This window comes from Seriola lalandi, unplaced genomic scaffold (genome assembly GCF_002814215.2).
Source record: "Seriola lalandi dorsalis isolate HSWRI2012SDOR001 ecotype SW California unplaced genomic scaffold, Sedor1 jcf7180002054596, whole genome shotgun sequence".
NCBI lineage: Eukaryota > Metazoa > Chordata > Actinopteri > Carangiformes > Carangidae > Seriola > Seriola lalandi.
Window position 1 is genome coordinate 491,853 of NW_019525149.1, and position 17,671 is coordinate 509,523.

General features: G+C 44.2%; 1 protein-coding gene and 1 non-coding gene across 2 annotated transcripts in view; both read right to left on the bottom strand.

Annotated features, from left to right (window-relative positions):
- Positions 1–17,671, bottom strand: part of htt (huntingtin) — a 34,290-nt gene that overhangs the window by 6,265 nt on the left and 10,354 nt on the right. Inside the window, exons 16-61 of the mRNA XM_087177388.1 lie at positions 16,815–16,952; positions 15,326–15,484; positions 15,111–15,208; positions 14,886–15,025; positions 14,615–14,678; positions 14,362–14,462; positions 14,094–14,240; positions 13,759–13,879; positions 13,493–13,638; positions 13,168–13,349; positions 12,803–13,026; positions 12,521–12,647; positions 12,011–12,135; positions 11,803–11,913; positions 11,645–11,722; positions 10,082–10,305; positions 9,892–9,970; positions 9,567–9,728; positions 9,423–9,478; positions 9,082–9,230; positions 8,809–8,945; positions 8,592–8,708; positions 8,330–8,452; positions 7,935–8,194; positions 7,644–7,786; positions 7,314–7,542; positions 6,944–7,085; positions 6,436–6,615; positions 6,092–6,268; positions 5,756–5,832; positions 5,301–5,436; positions 4,993–5,115; positions 4,597–4,804; positions 4,268–4,413; positions 3,994–4,171; positions 3,799–3,900; positions 3,440–3,624; positions 3,227–3,353; positions 2,985–3,088; positions 2,014–2,168; positions 1,766–1,905; positions 1,592–1,677; positions 1,360–1,490; positions 1,116–1,248; positions 722–877; positions 312–503 (exon numbers count right to left, since the gene is read on the bottom strand). Coding sequence (XP_087033514.1) covers positions 312–503; positions 722–877; positions 1,116–1,248; positions 1,360–1,490; positions 1,592–1,677; positions 1,766–1,905; positions 2,014–2,168; positions 2,985–3,088; positions 3,227–3,353; positions 3,440–3,624; positions 3,799–3,900; positions 3,994–4,171; positions 4,268–4,413; positions 4,597–4,804; positions 4,993–5,115; positions 5,301–5,436; positions 5,756–5,832; positions 6,092–6,268; positions 6,436–6,615; positions 6,944–7,085; positions 7,314–7,542; positions 7,644–7,786; positions 7,935–8,194; positions 8,330–8,452; positions 8,592–8,708; positions 8,809–8,945; positions 9,082–9,230; positions 9,423–9,478; positions 9,567–9,728; positions 9,892–9,970; positions 10,082–10,305; positions 11,645–11,722; positions 11,803–11,913; positions 12,011–12,135; positions 12,521–12,647; positions 12,803–13,026; positions 13,168–13,349; positions 13,493–13,638; positions 13,759–13,879; positions 14,094–14,240; positions 14,362–14,462; positions 14,615–14,678; positions 14,886–15,025; positions 15,111–15,208; positions 15,326–15,484; positions 16,815–16,952 — 6,518 coding nt within the window. The remainder of the gene's footprint in view (positions 1–311; positions 504–721; positions 878–1,115; positions 1,249–1,359; positions 1,491–1,591; positions 1,678–1,765; positions 1,906–2,013; positions 2,169–2,984; positions 3,089–3,226; positions 3,354–3,439; positions 3,625–3,798; positions 3,901–3,993; positions 4,172–4,267; positions 4,414–4,596; positions 4,805–4,992; positions 5,116–5,300; positions 5,437–5,755; positions 5,833–6,091; positions 6,269–6,435; positions 6,616–6,943; positions 7,086–7,313; positions 7,543–7,643; positions 7,787–7,934; positions 8,195–8,329; positions 8,453–8,591; positions 8,709–8,808; positions 8,946–9,081; positions 9,231–9,422; positions 9,479–9,566; positions 9,729–9,891; positions 9,971–10,081; positions 10,306–11,644; positions 11,723–11,802; positions 11,914–12,010; positions 12,136–12,520; positions 12,648–12,802; positions 13,027–13,167; positions 13,350–13,492; positions 13,639–13,758; positions 13,880–14,093; positions 14,241–14,361; positions 14,463–14,614; positions 14,679–14,885; positions 15,026–15,110; positions 15,209–15,325; positions 15,485–16,814; positions 16,953–17,671) is intronic.
- LOC111664627 (small Cajal body-specific RNA 14) lies at positions 11,453–11,582 on the bottom strand. Its single transcript, XR_002761444.1, has one exon.

Genomic DNA, 17,671 nt, shown 5'->3' on the forward strand with positions numbered 1-17,671 from the left:
TAGAGAGAAGACAGAGTGAGTGGGATAAAATTAAGATTAAACAGATAAAAAAGGAAGGCCAGTGGGTATTCAAAATGTGAAGGGCAGCATCTAGTGGCCAAGGGTTGCACTGCACTCATGTTTCCTTCACCTCATTAAGCTGGATAAAACTAATTGATTCAAAGATCCACTTATAAAAAGGCAGGGAGGGGTCACACAGTGACATTAAACATATTGGCTCCCTGAGGAGCTTCCATCATCAATCCAGCTCATTAGATGATGAAATGAGGTCAGTGTCTGCGTTTGTTTGTGAGATGAGAGCATGACACTCACTGAGCGATGGCCCTGAGGTTGGACAGGAGGTACTCAGAGACAGTGGGGATGAGCTGTTTGGCTGTGTCATCCAGCAGGTCACACTCCAACACATACAGCACTCCATGCAGCGCCCCCATGCGGCTTGGTAAGTGGGTGCTGCGCAGGGTTGTCTCCAACAGGCGACACACAGGCTCAGCTATTGCTTTGTCCTGGAAATGAATGAACAAACTCTATTTATGTAGCACCTTTCATGTAAGACAATGCCACTCAAAGTGCATTACAACAAAAACAAGTTTAAAAACCATACATTTACAAAAGTAAAGTTTGTGCATGTGCTTAAATAAGGTACTTCATATTATATCAGACTACAGGTTAATGGTAAACTTACACCAAATCAAATCTACAAAACACACACTGCCTTGCTCACCATGCCCAACACAGCAGCAGCCTTGCAGATGGCAGGCACCAGGTATTGATTGAGGATCTCATCCTCTGGTGGGTGGAGCTTCTGCAATTCCATCAGGGTGGAGAACATCATGTCAAACTGGTTCCTCTCTGTGAACAGGTCCGACACCGCCAGCAGCTACAGAGGGTGACAAGAGGGAGTAGAGGATGGAGACAGAGAGAAGTCATCTGTATTGGGTTCACATAAACAATAGTCTTAGGTGTCTCAAGTATGGGATAAGGTTCCCATTAGGTCTCCATCCAGTTTCTATTGAATCCACTCAATATTTACACATTATTTTTGATTAATTATTTTCACACTAGCCAGTGATACTGCAGCAGGTATACATTTTAAAATGTTGTGCATGGTAACTCACCGATCGCACCACTTCACTTATGAGGATGGTCGGAGTCCTCCTGTTGCTCGGGGAGCCAGGGATGAGCCACTGGCTGTAGAGCTCCAGAAGAAACTGAGAACATGAATGAATGTCCACACCTGCACGGTGCTTCCTGAAAGACACGGATGACAAAAGGTGGGTCAGTGTGCATGCTTATTTCAACGCATGTGCATTGGAGACGAAAGAAATATGTACATGAATGTGTGTGTGTTGTTTATCTGACCTAGAGTTGATAGGAGATATCGGCGGGGAAGTGGGCGCTGGAGTGTCTGCCTCATCTTCTTCATCCTCCCCCCATTCTTCCTCTCTCAAAGGAGTGATGTTGTTACCCAGCCACACGGAGTGGATGGAGACCTGGAGAGAGAGATACCATTAAATGCACATTTAGTGTTTGCTATTGACATCTACAAGCAATGTAATCCTTTTAATCCCTTCTTTTTTTATGCTCCTCTTACCTGTCCTAGTTTGTAATCCATGTTGCCGATCTCCCTCTCTGTGTTGATCTGGAGCAGCAGCTTCTCGTGGCTGATCAGTGTACCTGCTGGAACAATTTTAAACAAGAAATTTATTTGTGCCAGGTGTCAGTGCAGGAGCTGAGGTGAAGTGTGCGAATGCAGGTTGTCTGTTACCTGCGGAGGCTGCTGATAGTGAGGGCACAGGGTCCCAGGCATGGTATGGGTGGTGTGTATGGACATTGTCTCTCTTCGACACAAGAGCCTGAATCTCTCTCTCCACTTCGCCCCTGATCACTGCAAGTTTCCTTCCAAACCTGGGTACACAAAAAAAAAAAAAAAAAAAAAAAAAAAAAAAAACCTAAAATATTGCCACATACTCATTTCATGCTGCTACAGTCAACAGATAATAGTTGCATAGTTACCGTGTTTCCAGGGCTTTGAGGCTCTTGTTGCGGGGCTGCTGTTCCAGACAGCTGACTGCAGGGTTACCTGCAGCAGGCAGGGTCATGGCACTCAGCACCAGGCTGGTGATGGCCTGAACTGCTAACACATTCAACTGGGTACGCTCCAAGTCCTCCTGCAGACAAAATGGTACAATTTAGACTGCTAAGAAAGACATCAAGGTTTAGCTACAACTCTGGACTAATGCAAGATGGAAAGCAATGGATTGACACCGACTAATGATTAAATATTTAATTTAAAATGTTGATTAGCTGGGCATACTGTGCAACTATGGATGTGCACAACATTAACTATAGTAAAAATAGTGTCTTATATTTCAAAATGTATAAATGGAAGTCTGGTGAAACCAAAATAAATAAGGCTGCAGCCGTAGCCTATAGATTTATGTTCACTTTGTATAGCCAAAGCTAACTTTATAATATTTATATATAAATAAAATGTACTTTATATTTTCTTTAATGTCCTATCTATGTTGATGTTAATATTCACATATCCTGAAATTCTATGGAAAATATTCTGTTCAATAAGTATTGTTTGTTGATACCTCAGTATGTGTCTACTTATTCTTAGACAGCACAAACTGGAGGGACCATTGTAATGAGAGCAGTGGGGTGTCAGATGTGACAAACCTGTGTAGCTCTAGTTTTTTTTAATATTCAACAGAAAATTGACAAGGAATTGTGAAGGCAACCAATAAGCAGAATCGATAAGAGCTCTGGTATCGGTGCCATTATCGATCCAATTTTCCCACAACTTAATGTAGTGTTTCTCAGGTGTTATGACAGAGAGCATGAAGTACATAAATGCTTGCACTTGTTTCTCTAAAGTAAGTAATTACATTGGTGCAAAGGTAGGATAGATGGGTTCCTGTATGAGTCTCACTAATCAGCAGCAGGTATATGCAGGTAGATTGTTCTTTTTGTGTGCATACCTCCTGCTGCGTCTCCTCTTCCTGGTCCATAGTGATGGGTTGGGTGACCAGCACCCCCAGCAGAGTGGCCCAGGTTTCCTCAAACTGAGTCCTGCTACTCCAGCCTAAATGAATGACCACCATAGTCCATGCAGATGTGAAAATATTAAAATGTCACATTAAGAACAAAATCTGAAAGGTGGCATCAATATGATGCAATACTGTATATGTGAATGGAGACAATGAGGAAACTGTTTCTGTACCCAGTGTGTTGATGCGATAGAGAAACTCTCTGAAGACATCCTTTTCCTGCAGGAAGTCCACAGGGATCTCAGGTAGTGTTGTGCCGAACTCTCCTCCTGGCTGAGGGGACCAGCCCAGTTTCCAGACCTACAAACACACACACAGCATTTCAACAAATACACTCATGTATTCTTTTATCTGAATTGCGTAGACAATTTCTTTCACACACTGACCAGCGGAGGTACTCGGGTGTAGCTGTTGACCAGGGGCAGTCGGGACAGACTGATGACAATATTGCGCAATGTTGGTGTGAGAAAAGCAGGGAATACACCATTTCTACGGTGACCCAGGGCAAGGATGCTCTGCAAGCCTTCCACCAGCTCTGCCATAATCTCACATGCTTGCCACTCACACATGTCTGCAACACAGAAGAAACATGACATCATGTAGAGCTTTCGCCCAAGATCTACTCACAACACCCATAAAGCAAAGAAAAACATGCATCGGCATCAAGTGAAATGGTAGCACAAAACACTTAATTACTAAAGTCGCATTAAACAACCCTGTTCTCAATTTCTAAGTGAATGCTCACGGTTGGCATGCGCTGCGTCCACTTGGTCTCCTTCAGCATCTCTTTCCGCCTTTGTCTTTCTCTTCTCTGGATGCAGCAGCTGGTCACCAGGACTCACAGCCACTGGGAAGTTGAGGCAAAAAGTTTAATCATCATCTTTTTTTGATGGTACCAAATCATAAGGAATGTACAAGCATTTCCTGCTGTCCTCGTTACCTGCAACTATGATGAGGTGTAGGCAGTAGATGAGGGAGCATGTGTGTGTGGTGTACTCTGCGGTGGAGAGCTTGTTCCAGACACACGGCTGCTGCAGGGCCAGACACAGGCAGGACAGGGCCCACTGCAGGTCCACACTCAGGGGCAACTGATTCTGGAGCAGACGCCACACCACGACCTGTGAGAGCCACACACAAACAATACAGTCAGTTAATGCATTCATAAGCAAGAATCAGATCTCTCTCATCCTAGCATCTTTAATGTGGTCCCTTACCTCAGTGGCAGTGCAGGTGAAAGAGGTGATGAGGTGCTCCTTGTCAGAGGGAATATGTAGTGAGGAGGGCAGCTGGCTCACACTCAGCAGGTACTGGGACAGAGCTCTGCAGAGCGACAGAACCCTGGGATAGAAACCTGGCTCATCTGAAACAGAGGCAGTAGAAAGTCATACGAGAGGCCAGACATTTGAGGGATTTAGCAATGACAAAACTGTTAGGATTCAGACTGACGGTATTGAAAAACAAAAACTATACAACTATGATTGACATTTGCATTTTCATCCACTATATTTCTCTGAATCATGCTGCCCCTCCCTCCCACTCTCACCATACACATCAGCCAGTTGGTTCCAGTAGGGCTGGGGTTGCGAGGGCGGCAAGAAGGACTGGTGTGGGGCAGGAAGTGACCTGGTGACCCCTGCTAGTTGCTCTAGGGTCACCTGCAAGGCTGTCTCCAACAAGAGTGACCCCTGACCCCGTGCTAACCGCTGCACCCCCATACTCAGGCACGGACACAGCAGGCTCAGGTTGAAATCCTGGAAAAAAAGATGACACATTCAGATTTTGTAATATTAAGATACAATGAAACGATATATTCCAGTTTTAATCATTAAATACAGAATAAAGAGTATTTGTCTTTGAGGTCTGATGTCTGAGCACTGCAGCCAAAGTTTGCAGCTGGGCAATGACATGTGTGCACACTGAAGGGCCGTATTTGTATCACCTTGCAGCTCATGATACTGAAGAGATCAGCGGGAGGTAGTTTAGTAAGCAGTTCTGTTGTCTCCAAGAGGGAAACATCTCCACGAAGACAGCACTGAGACTTCACGAGAGCCACGTACCACTCCTAGAAAACAAACCAAAAAAATAAAAAATAAAAAAAAAAAAAATCTAATATTTAATACATTTTTTTTTTATTTCAGATTTTCCTTTAGTGAGATTGAGCAAAATGTCCCTAAATGATTATTTTGTGATTTTTTCCAGGTTTGACTGTCCTGATCTTGCAGACTCCCCAAGTCTCCAATCCCTCACCTTATCTGCAATGACCAATTCAGGAGCAGGGGGTGGATCCCCATCCAAGGGGTGCGATGTCACCGGAGGGGTGGGGCTGCTCGTGTCAGCAACAGTGGCTCTGAACCTGTCCAGCAGGGAGTAGAACCTCTGATGCCTGTGACAGAGAATATGACACTTTATTCAAAATCTTAACAGCCCTTCTATCTTTGTCCAGTCAGAAGAAAAAAAAATAGAGTGGGTTTATGCATGAATTATCTGGGAAACCAAGGCAACACAAACTTGCATGCAATTGGTTGTATATACACTTATGCTCTGGGCAGGTGGGCAATCAGGTGCATTACCGGTACTGATCAAGTCAATTCAGTCAGGACTAGTCACAGGTAAGATACAAAAAAAAAAAAAAAAAAAAAAAAAAAAAAAAAAAAAAACTACAGTGTATTCCTCTAAATGGCTCCAATACACAAGAGTATTACCTCTGAGCCAGCCCACTAGTCTGGAGGTATTCCTGGATCCTGTCCAGTTCCTCCACAGGCAGCTGGGCTATGCTGTTCTGGAAGGTGTAAGCAAAAATGCAATGAAGCATATGACAAGTAAACAACATAAAAGTACAACATTTTAACAGAACCCTTTTTTCCTAAGTGAGAGAGAATTGCATCTGAGTACGTTTCTCTACTTATAGCAATGTATTCATGAGTCTTCTAGGCCCATAAGAGCTCCCTGCCTGTATGACACCCATATTGAACGTATCACATATTGAACTTAAAAGCAGACTCCTGTGTGACAAAATGTAAACCAACAGTAAACTGTACCTGTAGTGTCTCAGCCAGCAGCATCTCTACCCTGCGACACGCTAGTGTGTCCACCATGCGAGCCAGAACCCTGAAAGGTGTACTGAGCAGCTTGTCCACATACAGCATCAAGAGGGATCCAGACTGACTCAGGTGGATGCCCTCCAAACACTGCAGAGTCTTCTTCAACATGGTAGGCTGCATGAGGAGGACAAAGTGGGGTAGGCAGAAAGGTTTAACAGGTTAGTCAACGGATTCAATTGTGGAAAGGCAGACTAGACAAAAGAGAATAAAGCAGAACCATTAAAAAAAATAAATAAATAAATAAATAAATAAATAAATCAGTAAACCGATAGTTATCTCACAGTAGTGAGGTTGTCACATCGGGACTGGATGGCCTGGATGAAGAGGCCGCTGGCAGCTGAATTGCGGTGCACAGCGCTGATGAAGTCCTGCACTGGAGGCTCATGGGAAAGGCTGATGAGGTCACGCACATGGTTGACAATGAGCCAGGTCAGGTGCTCCGAGTCGTGGAGGTTCTGACACTAAAAACATGAGAAAAAAAAATCTGGACTATAAAACATGTTCACTTTGACAGACCAAAAAAAAAAAAACGCACTTTACAAAACTGCTGTTGCACAGAGGATTCAGTGTTTTGTTCAAGGGCTCTGCAGCAGGGTGGATGCTTGTTGTCCTGGTATTTTGAGTTCTGGCCCTGTAGGTTAGGGCTGTTTTCTCACTCAGTAAAAGTACTGTTGCAAATTTGCAAATGTCACCGTCAACAGGTTTGTAATAATGTATCATAGTGTTTTTGTGCTTCACTCAGGAAGTATGAACACTTTGTGTGTAGTCCAACATTGTTAGGAGTCTCACCACATAGTCACAGAAGAGGATCAGGGCTCCTCTGCGCACAATCTCTCTGTTGACCATTGCTAACCGGGACTCGGGCTTGTCCTCTTCGCCTTCCCCAGAGGAGTGAGGACTCAGCAGCTTTGTGCATGAGAGGCTCTGCCTCCTGACAGAAGGAAAAGAGTAGGACAGAGCCAGGATTGATGGACAGAGGATACAATGATGTGTTTTTGCACAATTTTTTGTGCTACTATTAATTCATGAGAAATGATAGAAGCCGACTGGAACCCCATTACCATAGGGAAGTTCTATTTCAAGAGTAGTTTCCTGTCTCATGTGGCCCTCTGAATCCCTTTATTGTAATTAAATAATGTCCCTCACACTGTGCCCTTACCTGGGTGTCTGGTGAACCTCAGCCCACCAGGAGTAGTTGGTGTAGTTGATGATGAGGAGGACCTGGCACCAGAGGAGCACCAGGGAGGGGTGTGTGGTGATGAGGCACTGCACCATGCTGTTCAGACCCTCTAAGGGGTAGAAGAGGCTGGCCTCCGTGCCAGTCTGTCCACTGCCACTCTCACCCTTCAGGAGACGGCTGGCTGCACCGGTGATCCTGCGGAACATTCCTGATGGGAAAAGAAAAGGGAAAGGATTTTCATATTGTTGTATGAATGTACAGCTTAATATCTGCCGTTTTAATAATCCATACTTAAAATGACATGCTCACCACTTTTGAAGACATGTATGAGACACATGAGCAGTGTACCCAGCTGCTGGCAATAGAAGGTGTGCTGTTGCTCTGTAATGTCCACTTTCACCTCTCTGGAGGAAATATCATCCAGCAACACTCCAACCAGCTGGAGGAGGAACCTGGAGGGAGGAAGGGGAACGAGACATTTCAAGTGAAAGAAGGGAAAAAGGAAAGTAGAGTCATTAGCTGTTTTTTAAAAAAATAAAAATAAAAAAAATGTGAGGGATGTTTTACTCCTACATGTTAGAAAAACTGTAAAACACTAACCTGGCAAACGTTTCCTCAGGTGGGGCTTTTTGTGCCTCACCATTAGTTTCCTGGTTACCGAGTGTGTCAGCAGCAGGCAGGTCATTCGGGGAGAGGCTCTGCTTATGGAGGTTACGGATTGTGTGGCAGGACAGGAGATGTGGGGAGAGTGAAAGCTCGTGGACCCGGGACAGGACGATGTCCTCAGTGGACTGGGAGACGAGTACCCTGAGCACTGCAAGGATACCGGACACCCACAGCTGGACGGTAGCTACTGATGCCTGGAGGAGAAGAGGTTTGATTTCAAGTCAGACTTTTCAAAAATCTTTATTTTACAATCACCTAACAAAAAGATAGGCAAGTGAAAAGTCAGCCCAGATCTTTGAGCATGTTCAGATATCAGAGGAAAGCCTCACCATGGTGGCAGGGATGGTGAACATACTCTTGAGCAGCATGTCTACAGGCCTAAGAGAAGAGGGCGCTACAGTCTCGAAAAGAGTGTTCAACACTCCCAACGCCTCTGGAGAGTCCAGATGCATCTGTGAGGACAGAACATACAAATATGTTTAAGTTGCCAGACCATTACGTACATTGTATGGCTACTACTACTATTATCAGTACTACTACTATTTATCAGTAAGTGCTAACACCTTTATTACCCTGGATGCATTTTCCTACCTGCTGCTTGGCAATCATGGGAAGTATGACATCAGCGATCTGTCTAGACAATCTCTTCCACTTGTCCTCATTCTCTTTGTGACACTGCTGCAGCACAAGGATGAACATCTCCAACACCTAAAAACACACATGTGAGAGGCACATGTAAAGGCAAGACACAAAAGTGGCTGGAATACTACACGACAATAGCCTGCTGTGTCTCTTTGCATCTGCATACCTGATGGTGCTGTACGAGTCTGAGCAACATGGAGACCACCACTTCTTTCTGCGTATCCAGCTCTTTGCCTGCATCTGCTTTGTTTGAGCCCCTCAGGACAAACAGGTCATGAACTATTGGCTGCAAGGCTGGGATGGCTATCGAGGAAAGCAAGTATATCCATGTCAGTTATCAAAGGGTCGTCAGCCCAGAGAAAACAAAGGGCTCAATAAAACATGCTTAACAGTACTGAAAATGATTATATGTGGTGCATATTGCTTGTGTTCCTCTTACCGTGTGTGACAGCTTTCCTGCCACTTGCCATGATACCGTCACATAGCTGGATGATCTTGGGAATGCTGATTATCTGCTTGGAGTGGTAGCGCTCATAAGACAACAGCACCAGGAAGAAAAAGATGTTTGGAATGATGGCCTCTGAATCTCTGTCCAAAAAGTATGACACATTTTTTTTTTAGCTCACAGGATGGATTTGTAAATTAAAGCCAACATATAGTAAGTGGAAGCAACCTATGATCGCTGATGTAACCAACACGGCATGAAAGACATACAAGTTTCTGGAACTGCCACAATAATATGTTGATGTTTTACAGGTTTCAGTGGTGACGAAGATGTACCTGAACTGTCCCACTTCAATGTACTCAAACTGCTTCAGGACAAAGCCTATAAACACCTGAAACACAAAAGAATATTTCCCTGAATGAGCCAAGTTCCACAAGTTGAAAATGAATCTGTACAAAAGCATAAATGTCCGTTTTTACCTGATCCGAGTCCAGCAGGCAGTAGTTGACTCTGAGCTGCACAAGCTGGGCTAGCAGGTCCAGAACTTGTCTCTGCAGGGCAACAGAGGTGCTGGTTGTGTACTGCTTCAACGCTTTAATCACCAGTGGCTCAAACAGTCGAATGTGATTGTGGATGGCATTCTAGGGGTTGGAGAATAAGAAGGAGTAAAGCGCTTTTCAGAACAGCAGCACTTTGCTCAGGCAACATTTGGTGTCTTGATCCATGACTTTTTTTTTTTTTTTAAGCTGTTCACAGGCACAGCTTCAGGTTGAAAAAGTAGCAGGACCTGACATCTAAGTGTACCTTGTCTCCTCTTTGGCGCGTTGCATTGGCAATGTTGGACCTCAGCTGGTTGGATGCTTTCTGCATTACATCAAACCATCTAAAAAGTTTAAAAAGAGAAAAGTTGTCTAATGTCCTTCATATTCAACGCAAACAGATCTCCTGCACACCAATCAAACATCAGCTCATGTCTAATCGGTGCCTTACTCACCCAGAGGTGTCCTGCTCCTGTTCGGCCTGCACCATGTTGCGGAGACTCGCATCAGCAAGAGCCTGTGTGAAGTGTGTGTACGGTGCCATGAAGCAGTAGTGGTAGAGGCCTGGTCGCAGGCTGGACGAGCCGAGGCGCAAAGCCTTGCCCTGGGAACATCTGGGTCCACTCAGGACGCCCTCGTACTGGGAGGCCAGGTTGGTGCCAAACAGGGTCTTCAACAGCTAAAGAAAGTGGAGTCTTAAGTTAAAACATCTAACTTGGATTTCATATAGTTCTAAACAAACTTGCTTCCAACTTTAATTACATATTTGACTCTAACAAGTGGGTTCTCTAATTCTGGAATAGTCTGAAATAGAACCCACAGTATTCTTCATCAAGTCAGTGCCTTTTCTGGGAATCAAATAATTAACTTAAAAGTTGCAAAGCGTGTAGCAATGTTTTTTAGATGTTCTTTTTTTTTTTTTTTTACAATGAAACTGGGAGAAAATAAAAGTTGCAAAAATGGTCACCATCTTTTTTTGTATAATTCATTAAAAATCAAAAGGCAACTTGTACCAGTGGAAATAAATCCAGTGCATGTGGTGACCCAGTCTACAAAAATCTTATAGGGAAAAAGAGCAAATGATTATGCTCCTCTGCTCTGTCTTAATCACAGGTAGAGCTGATCTTTATAATAACCTCATGATTTTATGAATTTCTGACAAAGTCCCCCACCCCCCCACGATTTCTGCTTTTGAAACAGTTTCATCATGAGTGAATGAAAGGATGTTTTCCATCTTATCATCTTTACTAATGAACGATTTCATTTTCTGGGCAGCTCAGAGGCTACCGGCATCTTTTAAGGTGGAATGTTTTCTTGAGTGTTACTGAGTGATTGACGTTTGGAAATCAATCAATACACCTTAAATGTCAATGACAACTTTGACCATCTCATTAGTTTATATTATTTTATTAGATAGACTTTAGTAACGATCAGACCTTCAAACACTTAAAATGTTCATAAATATCAACCAGATTATGTGAACTGTAGATATTTTATTTCATCGAGAGGAAAAAAAAAAAAAGTACCAGTTTTGTGACATACATTAAGGTTGTGCGGAGGGACTGGTATGATTCAATGTTCAGGTTCAACTCGCTATAATGATTTTTGATCAAATTTATGTAAAAGTTGATTGGACAAAAATGCAAGGCTGCACAGAATTCACAGGGATTGGTTGAATTTGCATTAATTATTATGATTGCAACATTCTGGAGGGATTACTCAATGCTGAGCCTATCCAACTTCAACAGTTCATTTGTTGTGTCTAAAGGCACAGGCAAGATGACATCTAGCTAGTATATTTCTGTGTGTGTGTCTATATAAATATGAATGTATGGAACCATCGCACAGGAAGCCCAATGCCTTTACAGGCCCTGTCGGCAGGAACCAGCCTCACTCTGTGTGGAGTCGTACCAGTTGCTGCACACTGCTCAGTGCTAGAACCATAGAGACTGCCACACACAGTAACTGTGACAATACAAAGATCTACAATTAGAGGCATAAACACATGAATTACTGACCTGTTGTACACAGACTGTAGCCATGGTTGGTTCTCGAGAGAAGCAGGACTTGAGGTAGCCCAAAATTTCCTCCACACACTGACAGAAAATAAAACAAACACTATTATTAACACTGTGAGAACAGTGTAGAGTTGTAGAGCTGATCGTATCCCCTTTACCTTGCTGATGTCATGTAGTGTGGCCAGCTCCAGCAGCTGAGACAGAACATCTAAAGTTGAACGTAGGAAACCTCCAAACTTCTCCTGGCTAGTGTGGAGGTCCAATGTCACCTAGGAGAAAAAAAAAAATTAAATTCTGGTATCATTTAGGCTACAGAATAACAAAAAACATGTGAGAAGTGGCTTAAGAAGAGATGAATGTTCTAACCTTGTAGTTGGCATGTGTAGCTTTGAGGACATCGTAGAGCTTGAGGTAGGGTGGCAGGTGGTAGAAGCTGCCAAGGGTTGTAGATTTGTTTAAGGCTGCTGAGCCTGTGCTGTCTGCTGGCCTGCCTGTGTGGTGGAAAAATCCAAAGAGACCAGTCTGATGAAACTAGTGCCTATAGCGTTAACCATTAAAATCAAGCTATTCATTACAGAGGTAAGGAAGGCTGTTTACCTAATGTATCAAATCTATCAAGACACAGCTGCATAATGTGATTTCTTATTGTAATTTCTTCAAAGACATCATGTCTTATCTCTGTATAAAGTAACAGTTTGAGGAGATGATGGCTCCTGCTGTCAGAAACTGTCAAATTACAATAGCCCCACTTACAAGTGTGATAATACTTTTATAATTTTACACCACACCTGCTCACAAAAAGCGCAAACAGCAAAAACTTATGAAAAGCTCACTGACAGACGAGCTCTGTTAGAGAATGGTGAGGTGTGCCTGTACCTGTGTTGACCTCATTGCTTTTCTTTGGGCTCATTGGGGCAGCACTGGGCTCGACAGCCTCCTTCTCCTTGCCTTTCCTGCGGATGGGACTGAGGGAAGGGGTGTTGCTCAGGGAGGGGAGGGTGGCCTAAACAGAACAGGATACACAAAATCAACTTAATATAATGGCCTTCCTGCAGATACATCTTGTAGATAAATGTCACAAAAAAGTGGCTTTCAAATAATCGGTTTGACGATGAGCCAATCAAACCGAACAAATAAATCTCTCTCTATCAGACTTACCTTAACTGCTGGTCCTGGGGGTGTGTCGTCCAGCACATGGGCACAGATGTTGAGGACCTTGAGAAGGTGGGAGAAGAGCTGCTCTAGCATGGCCACCAGGGAGCGCTCTGACAGCGCTGCCCAGGGTTCTTCCATCTTATTTGGACCGGCACTGGTATTCGAGCTCCCACTGCTGCCTTCCTCCTCTCCAGCCCATGGGTTGCGCATGCATTTAGGAGCCACAGCTGTGAACATTATTATCAGACAGGATAAGCGATAACATTACTGATTTCCCATGAGAGTTGAGGAGTGGTAATATGTTTGGAAATAAGTATAATTGCAAGCTACATAAGCAACACTGTGAAATTTTAGTGTATATTACCCACCGGCAAGCAGATTGCCAGAAAGCAAAAGTGCATCCTGATGCGCAGACAGATCCAGTGGAAACCAGGCGGAGGAAAGTAAGGAGAGGACCATGTTGGCCATCCCCACTGTCAGAGTCCTCCGCTCAGTGTCTGGTGCAGATGAGGAGGTGGAAGAGCCTGGAGCACCGCTGGGCTGGGACAGACTGGAGGAAGGACAGTGAGGCAATAGTCAGGTGTGTATATAGTATTAGAAATGAAATGTATAGAAAGTCTGTGTTGTGTGGCATATTATGCAACAAGACTGGCAGGAAAGAATAAATTCACAAGGGAGAGAGGGTACACAAACCTGAGGGCCCTGCCCCTGCTGCGGCTCAGACTAGAGCGGGAAGAAAAGCTGCTACTGGAGCTGACATAGCCGCAGTGCCAGCCTGTGCTCCATGTGCACACTGGAAAATTTGCAGCCAGGAGGCACAGGGCCTCACAGCAGCCAAACTGCAGAGACGCAAATGAATGGTATTTACACATGTGATGAAAATACAAAATCACAACACCAGTAACATGTTATACAGCAGCAAATAAGTTAAGGCTTTATATGCATGGCAGGAAGCTTACAGTTAGGGCTCTGGAGGTAGAGGAGGTGAACGCGTGGGAGACGGCAGAAACAACTCTGGACAAATTGTTCTCCAATGTGACATCAGACACAGTGTTGGACAGGTTGAAGCCTCTGTACGTCCTGGCAGAGAAAAGAGCAGTTCCTCAGGTGTAGAAAACTTTTTGGTACTAAGGCTTGAAAATTAGACCAAGATCAAAGCTTCAGTAGTACAATAAAATATACTGTAGGCACCATGAAAATAAACACATGGCCAATGATCTCAACAATCATTTCTCAATAGGATGCCATAGAGAGCCTGTCAGATGTGACACCGAATGAAAATGTTTGCGTGTACCTTGTGATTGTAGTAACAGTGAACTGGGACGGGGGTTGTGTTTCATGCATAAGCAGCTGCAGGTAAACTGAACTCTGGTCCCGGGCAATAGCCACCACCGGGTCCACCTGGCCCTGGTCACAGTCATAGAACAACCTAGGAACCAGTCTGGTAAAGAGACGACCACAGAGACACAAGGGTAGGGTTTAAAAATGTGCAGTTAAGTCCATTATACACAAGATGCGTGACACTGACAATACACTGTGATAAGACAGCGAAGACAGTGTACCTGCTGACAGCAGAGGCAGCCACATGCCGCACTCTTGGATCATCATCTCCCAACAGACGGATGACCACATCATTCAGGATCCTGTCCTGCAGCCGCAGATGCTATATGGAGAAGAATATGGACAAATTAGGACTCAGTGAAGGAAACTAAAACTGAAAACGATACATCCTGCAAGTGTGTTAATGTATCTAAAACAGTAAGACTTGCAATTTGTACAGCAGAGAATACATAGAGGGTAGGCTGAAAAACTTACCCCAGTATAGTGATGATCGCCTTTGTGCAGAGTCTCTGTTTTCCTCTCCAGGAAATTAAGTAATCTAAAATGCAGGAATGAGTGAATCTTTAAAAGGCAGTCAAAGGTAATACATTATAATGGTTAGTTTCTGCTAAAGTTGAGTCATGTTGCATTTTTATCTAAAAATTAAGAGTACCTAAAAATACATTTTGTAGGTTATGGTAATGCTGATTATGGAAGTGCTCAGTCCAGTCACTACAGTAAGACGGTTAAAAAAAGTTTATCCTACCGGAAGTCCATTTCAGCCAGCGTCTCCAAGAGCTCAGTGCGAACGAGCCAATAGGATAAGTCCCTCAGAGCCAGCAGGTCTATCACCAACTGCAAGCCCAGCTCACTGAGGGTACTGCTGCACACCGTCATGATGCAGTGCTGAAACAAATTAAATAAAAAGGTAAGACTCAGACACAAGCACAAACACACAGAGTGTTGATACACTCATGCAGATCTGTCTTACCCTCACTGCAGAGCAAGCCATCTTGCAGGTGACGGAGGATTCATCTTTGAGAGTTTTCTGGAGCAAAGGCACCAAGTCCACCAGGGACAAAGGGTTACCTGGACAGGAGAGATGGGTGATAGGAGTACCGTTAAATACAATCCAGACTTTCATCATGTCAGCACCAAGAGAAACAGACCTGCGCAAATACCCCAAACACACACACAGACACACACCTGTTGCACTTTGCACACTGGCCAGCCAGGTGTTTATGTTGTAACGTGTTTTGGTGAGTGCGGCCTGCATGATGGCTCCACAGAGGATGGCTGTGGCCCCTCTGATCTGGGGGTCCCCATGGCCAATGAGACACAGCACATCACTGATATACTGCTGCTCTGCAAGGGGACAGAGAAAGGGAGGGGGTCAAAGACAGAGCTAAAGACACAGTGGAAAGTACACATAAATATAGTTACAAATAAATGCATTTTTAACTGACTAATTCTTCCATTGCAGTAGCTGTGAAAAATACACAAGTCCGGGGGCGTCATGTGGCGTAGTGGTCTAAGCAGGCGCCCCATGTGTAGAGGCTACAGTCCTCGCTGCAGTTGGCCCCGGTTTGAGTCCCGGCTTTGATGCATGTCATTCCCCCTCTCTCTGCCTCCCCATTTCCTGTCTCTCTCTACCATCCTGTCCAATAAAGGCACAAAAGCCCCAAAAAATATACTTAAAAAAAAAAAAAAAAAATACACAAGTCCTTTCCACTGAAGACGTTTTGACATGTCACAGAAGGAAAAGCTGAATTCCATTTAGCGGATTCAGTTTCCTGCTATTGTGCATACTGGCTCACTGTCATCACTAACTGGGACACAGGAATTCAACAAAGCCATTGTTAGTGTTATTCGAAATACCAAAGCTTTTCCGTCAATGACAAGTCAAATATCTGCTGTGAACTAGGCTTATTGTGTTCCATAAAACACTTGAAATTACTCCTTATGGAAGAACATAAGGATCAGAACATTTCAGAAAAAAATCCACTCCTGCTTTTGTTTTCGACCGACGTGATGGCCAGTGACAGAGGTGGTTCTCTGTTGCTGCAACCGGAGGAGAGAAAACTGCAGCAGCCTTGCTCCTGAGGTTTGTATGTCATATGACATGGTGATGTTCTGCAGCCCCAACAAAAGTCAGACAGGATTTATAACCAGCGTGCACTGTTTTAAGCCCAATATGTATCATGTTAAGTCAGAGGTGCACAGCCCCACATGAAGACAACTGAGCCTCATGGGACCATGTGAGAGCGTGTGGGTCACCTACACAGGTGTTTTCACTTATTGCCTGATTAGGACTGGGTGTATACAGACTGTGCTTAATTGACATCACCTGCTGCTACTTTACTAGCTCAGGGAGTCCAGTGACATCACACTGTTTCCTGTACAGCTCCTCCCACCTTCACCCTGAGCAAAGATCAGCTAATGAGTGAAAACCACCTTGTGGATATGCATTTTTTTTGCCCTGAAAATTTTAATTTTGTTGTGTTAAAAATTAATAAAACACATCTGACTGAGTGGGATGAGCTTAATTATTTATTATCATTATTATAATTATTATTGCAATATTAATTCCGTCCAAAAAACACATGCCTGATCTAGACAGCCCTGTCTTAATACTAACCTATTTAGGTGTCACACGTCATTTAAATAGGATTGCCTTCATATTTGGGGCCCCTACCTTCTGCTGGAATGCCGTCCAGCGGCTCCAGGTAGAGGGAATTAAAGAAGGCTTCAGGATGTAACGCTGCTGCTGCCCCAACACAGCTGACCGCCAGGGCCTTCACACTCACTCGCACCTCCTTGTCAGGAATCAGACCTTGAGAAACACAGAGAAGAGACATTAGTAGACAACCAAGTAGTTTCCCTTAGGGGTGGCAGTTAAACGCCATTTAAAAAGCTCTCACGACTTCATCAAGCTCATGTCGGTTAAATTGGTTATTACTTTCCCTAATGCATGCTTTCAAGAACTGTCCCCTTAAAAAAAAAAAAAAAAAACACTACCTCATGTTCAGTCTTGTGCCACTAACGTTAGTCAGCATTCACTCAAAGTAAAGCTGGAGATAATGAGCTTCAATCCGAGAAGCTTCTACCTAAAGAGAACGCCATGTCCATTGTTTTGGAACATTTTGGCTTCAGAGAAGATGCTGCCAAAAGTGACAAAAAGTCAAATGTAAACACTACAGAAAAAAACTATTTCAGTACCCCAAGGTAACACCAGCAATATGTTTGGAATATACTTGGAACACAATCGCATCGCCTCTCGTCTCTGCTTTTTGCGGATGATGTGGTTCTCTTAGCTTCATCGAGCACTGACCTTCAGCTCTCGCTTGGGCGGTTCGCGGCTGAGTGTGAAGCGGCTGGGATGAAGATCAGCACTTCCAAGTCCGAGGCCATGGTTCTCAGCCGGAAACGGGTGGATTGCCCGCTCCAGGTCGGGGGGGAGGCTCTGCCTCAGGTGGAGAAGTTTAAGTATCTCGGGATCTTGTTCACGAGTGAGGGTAGGATGGAGCGGGAGATCGACAGGCGGATTGGGGC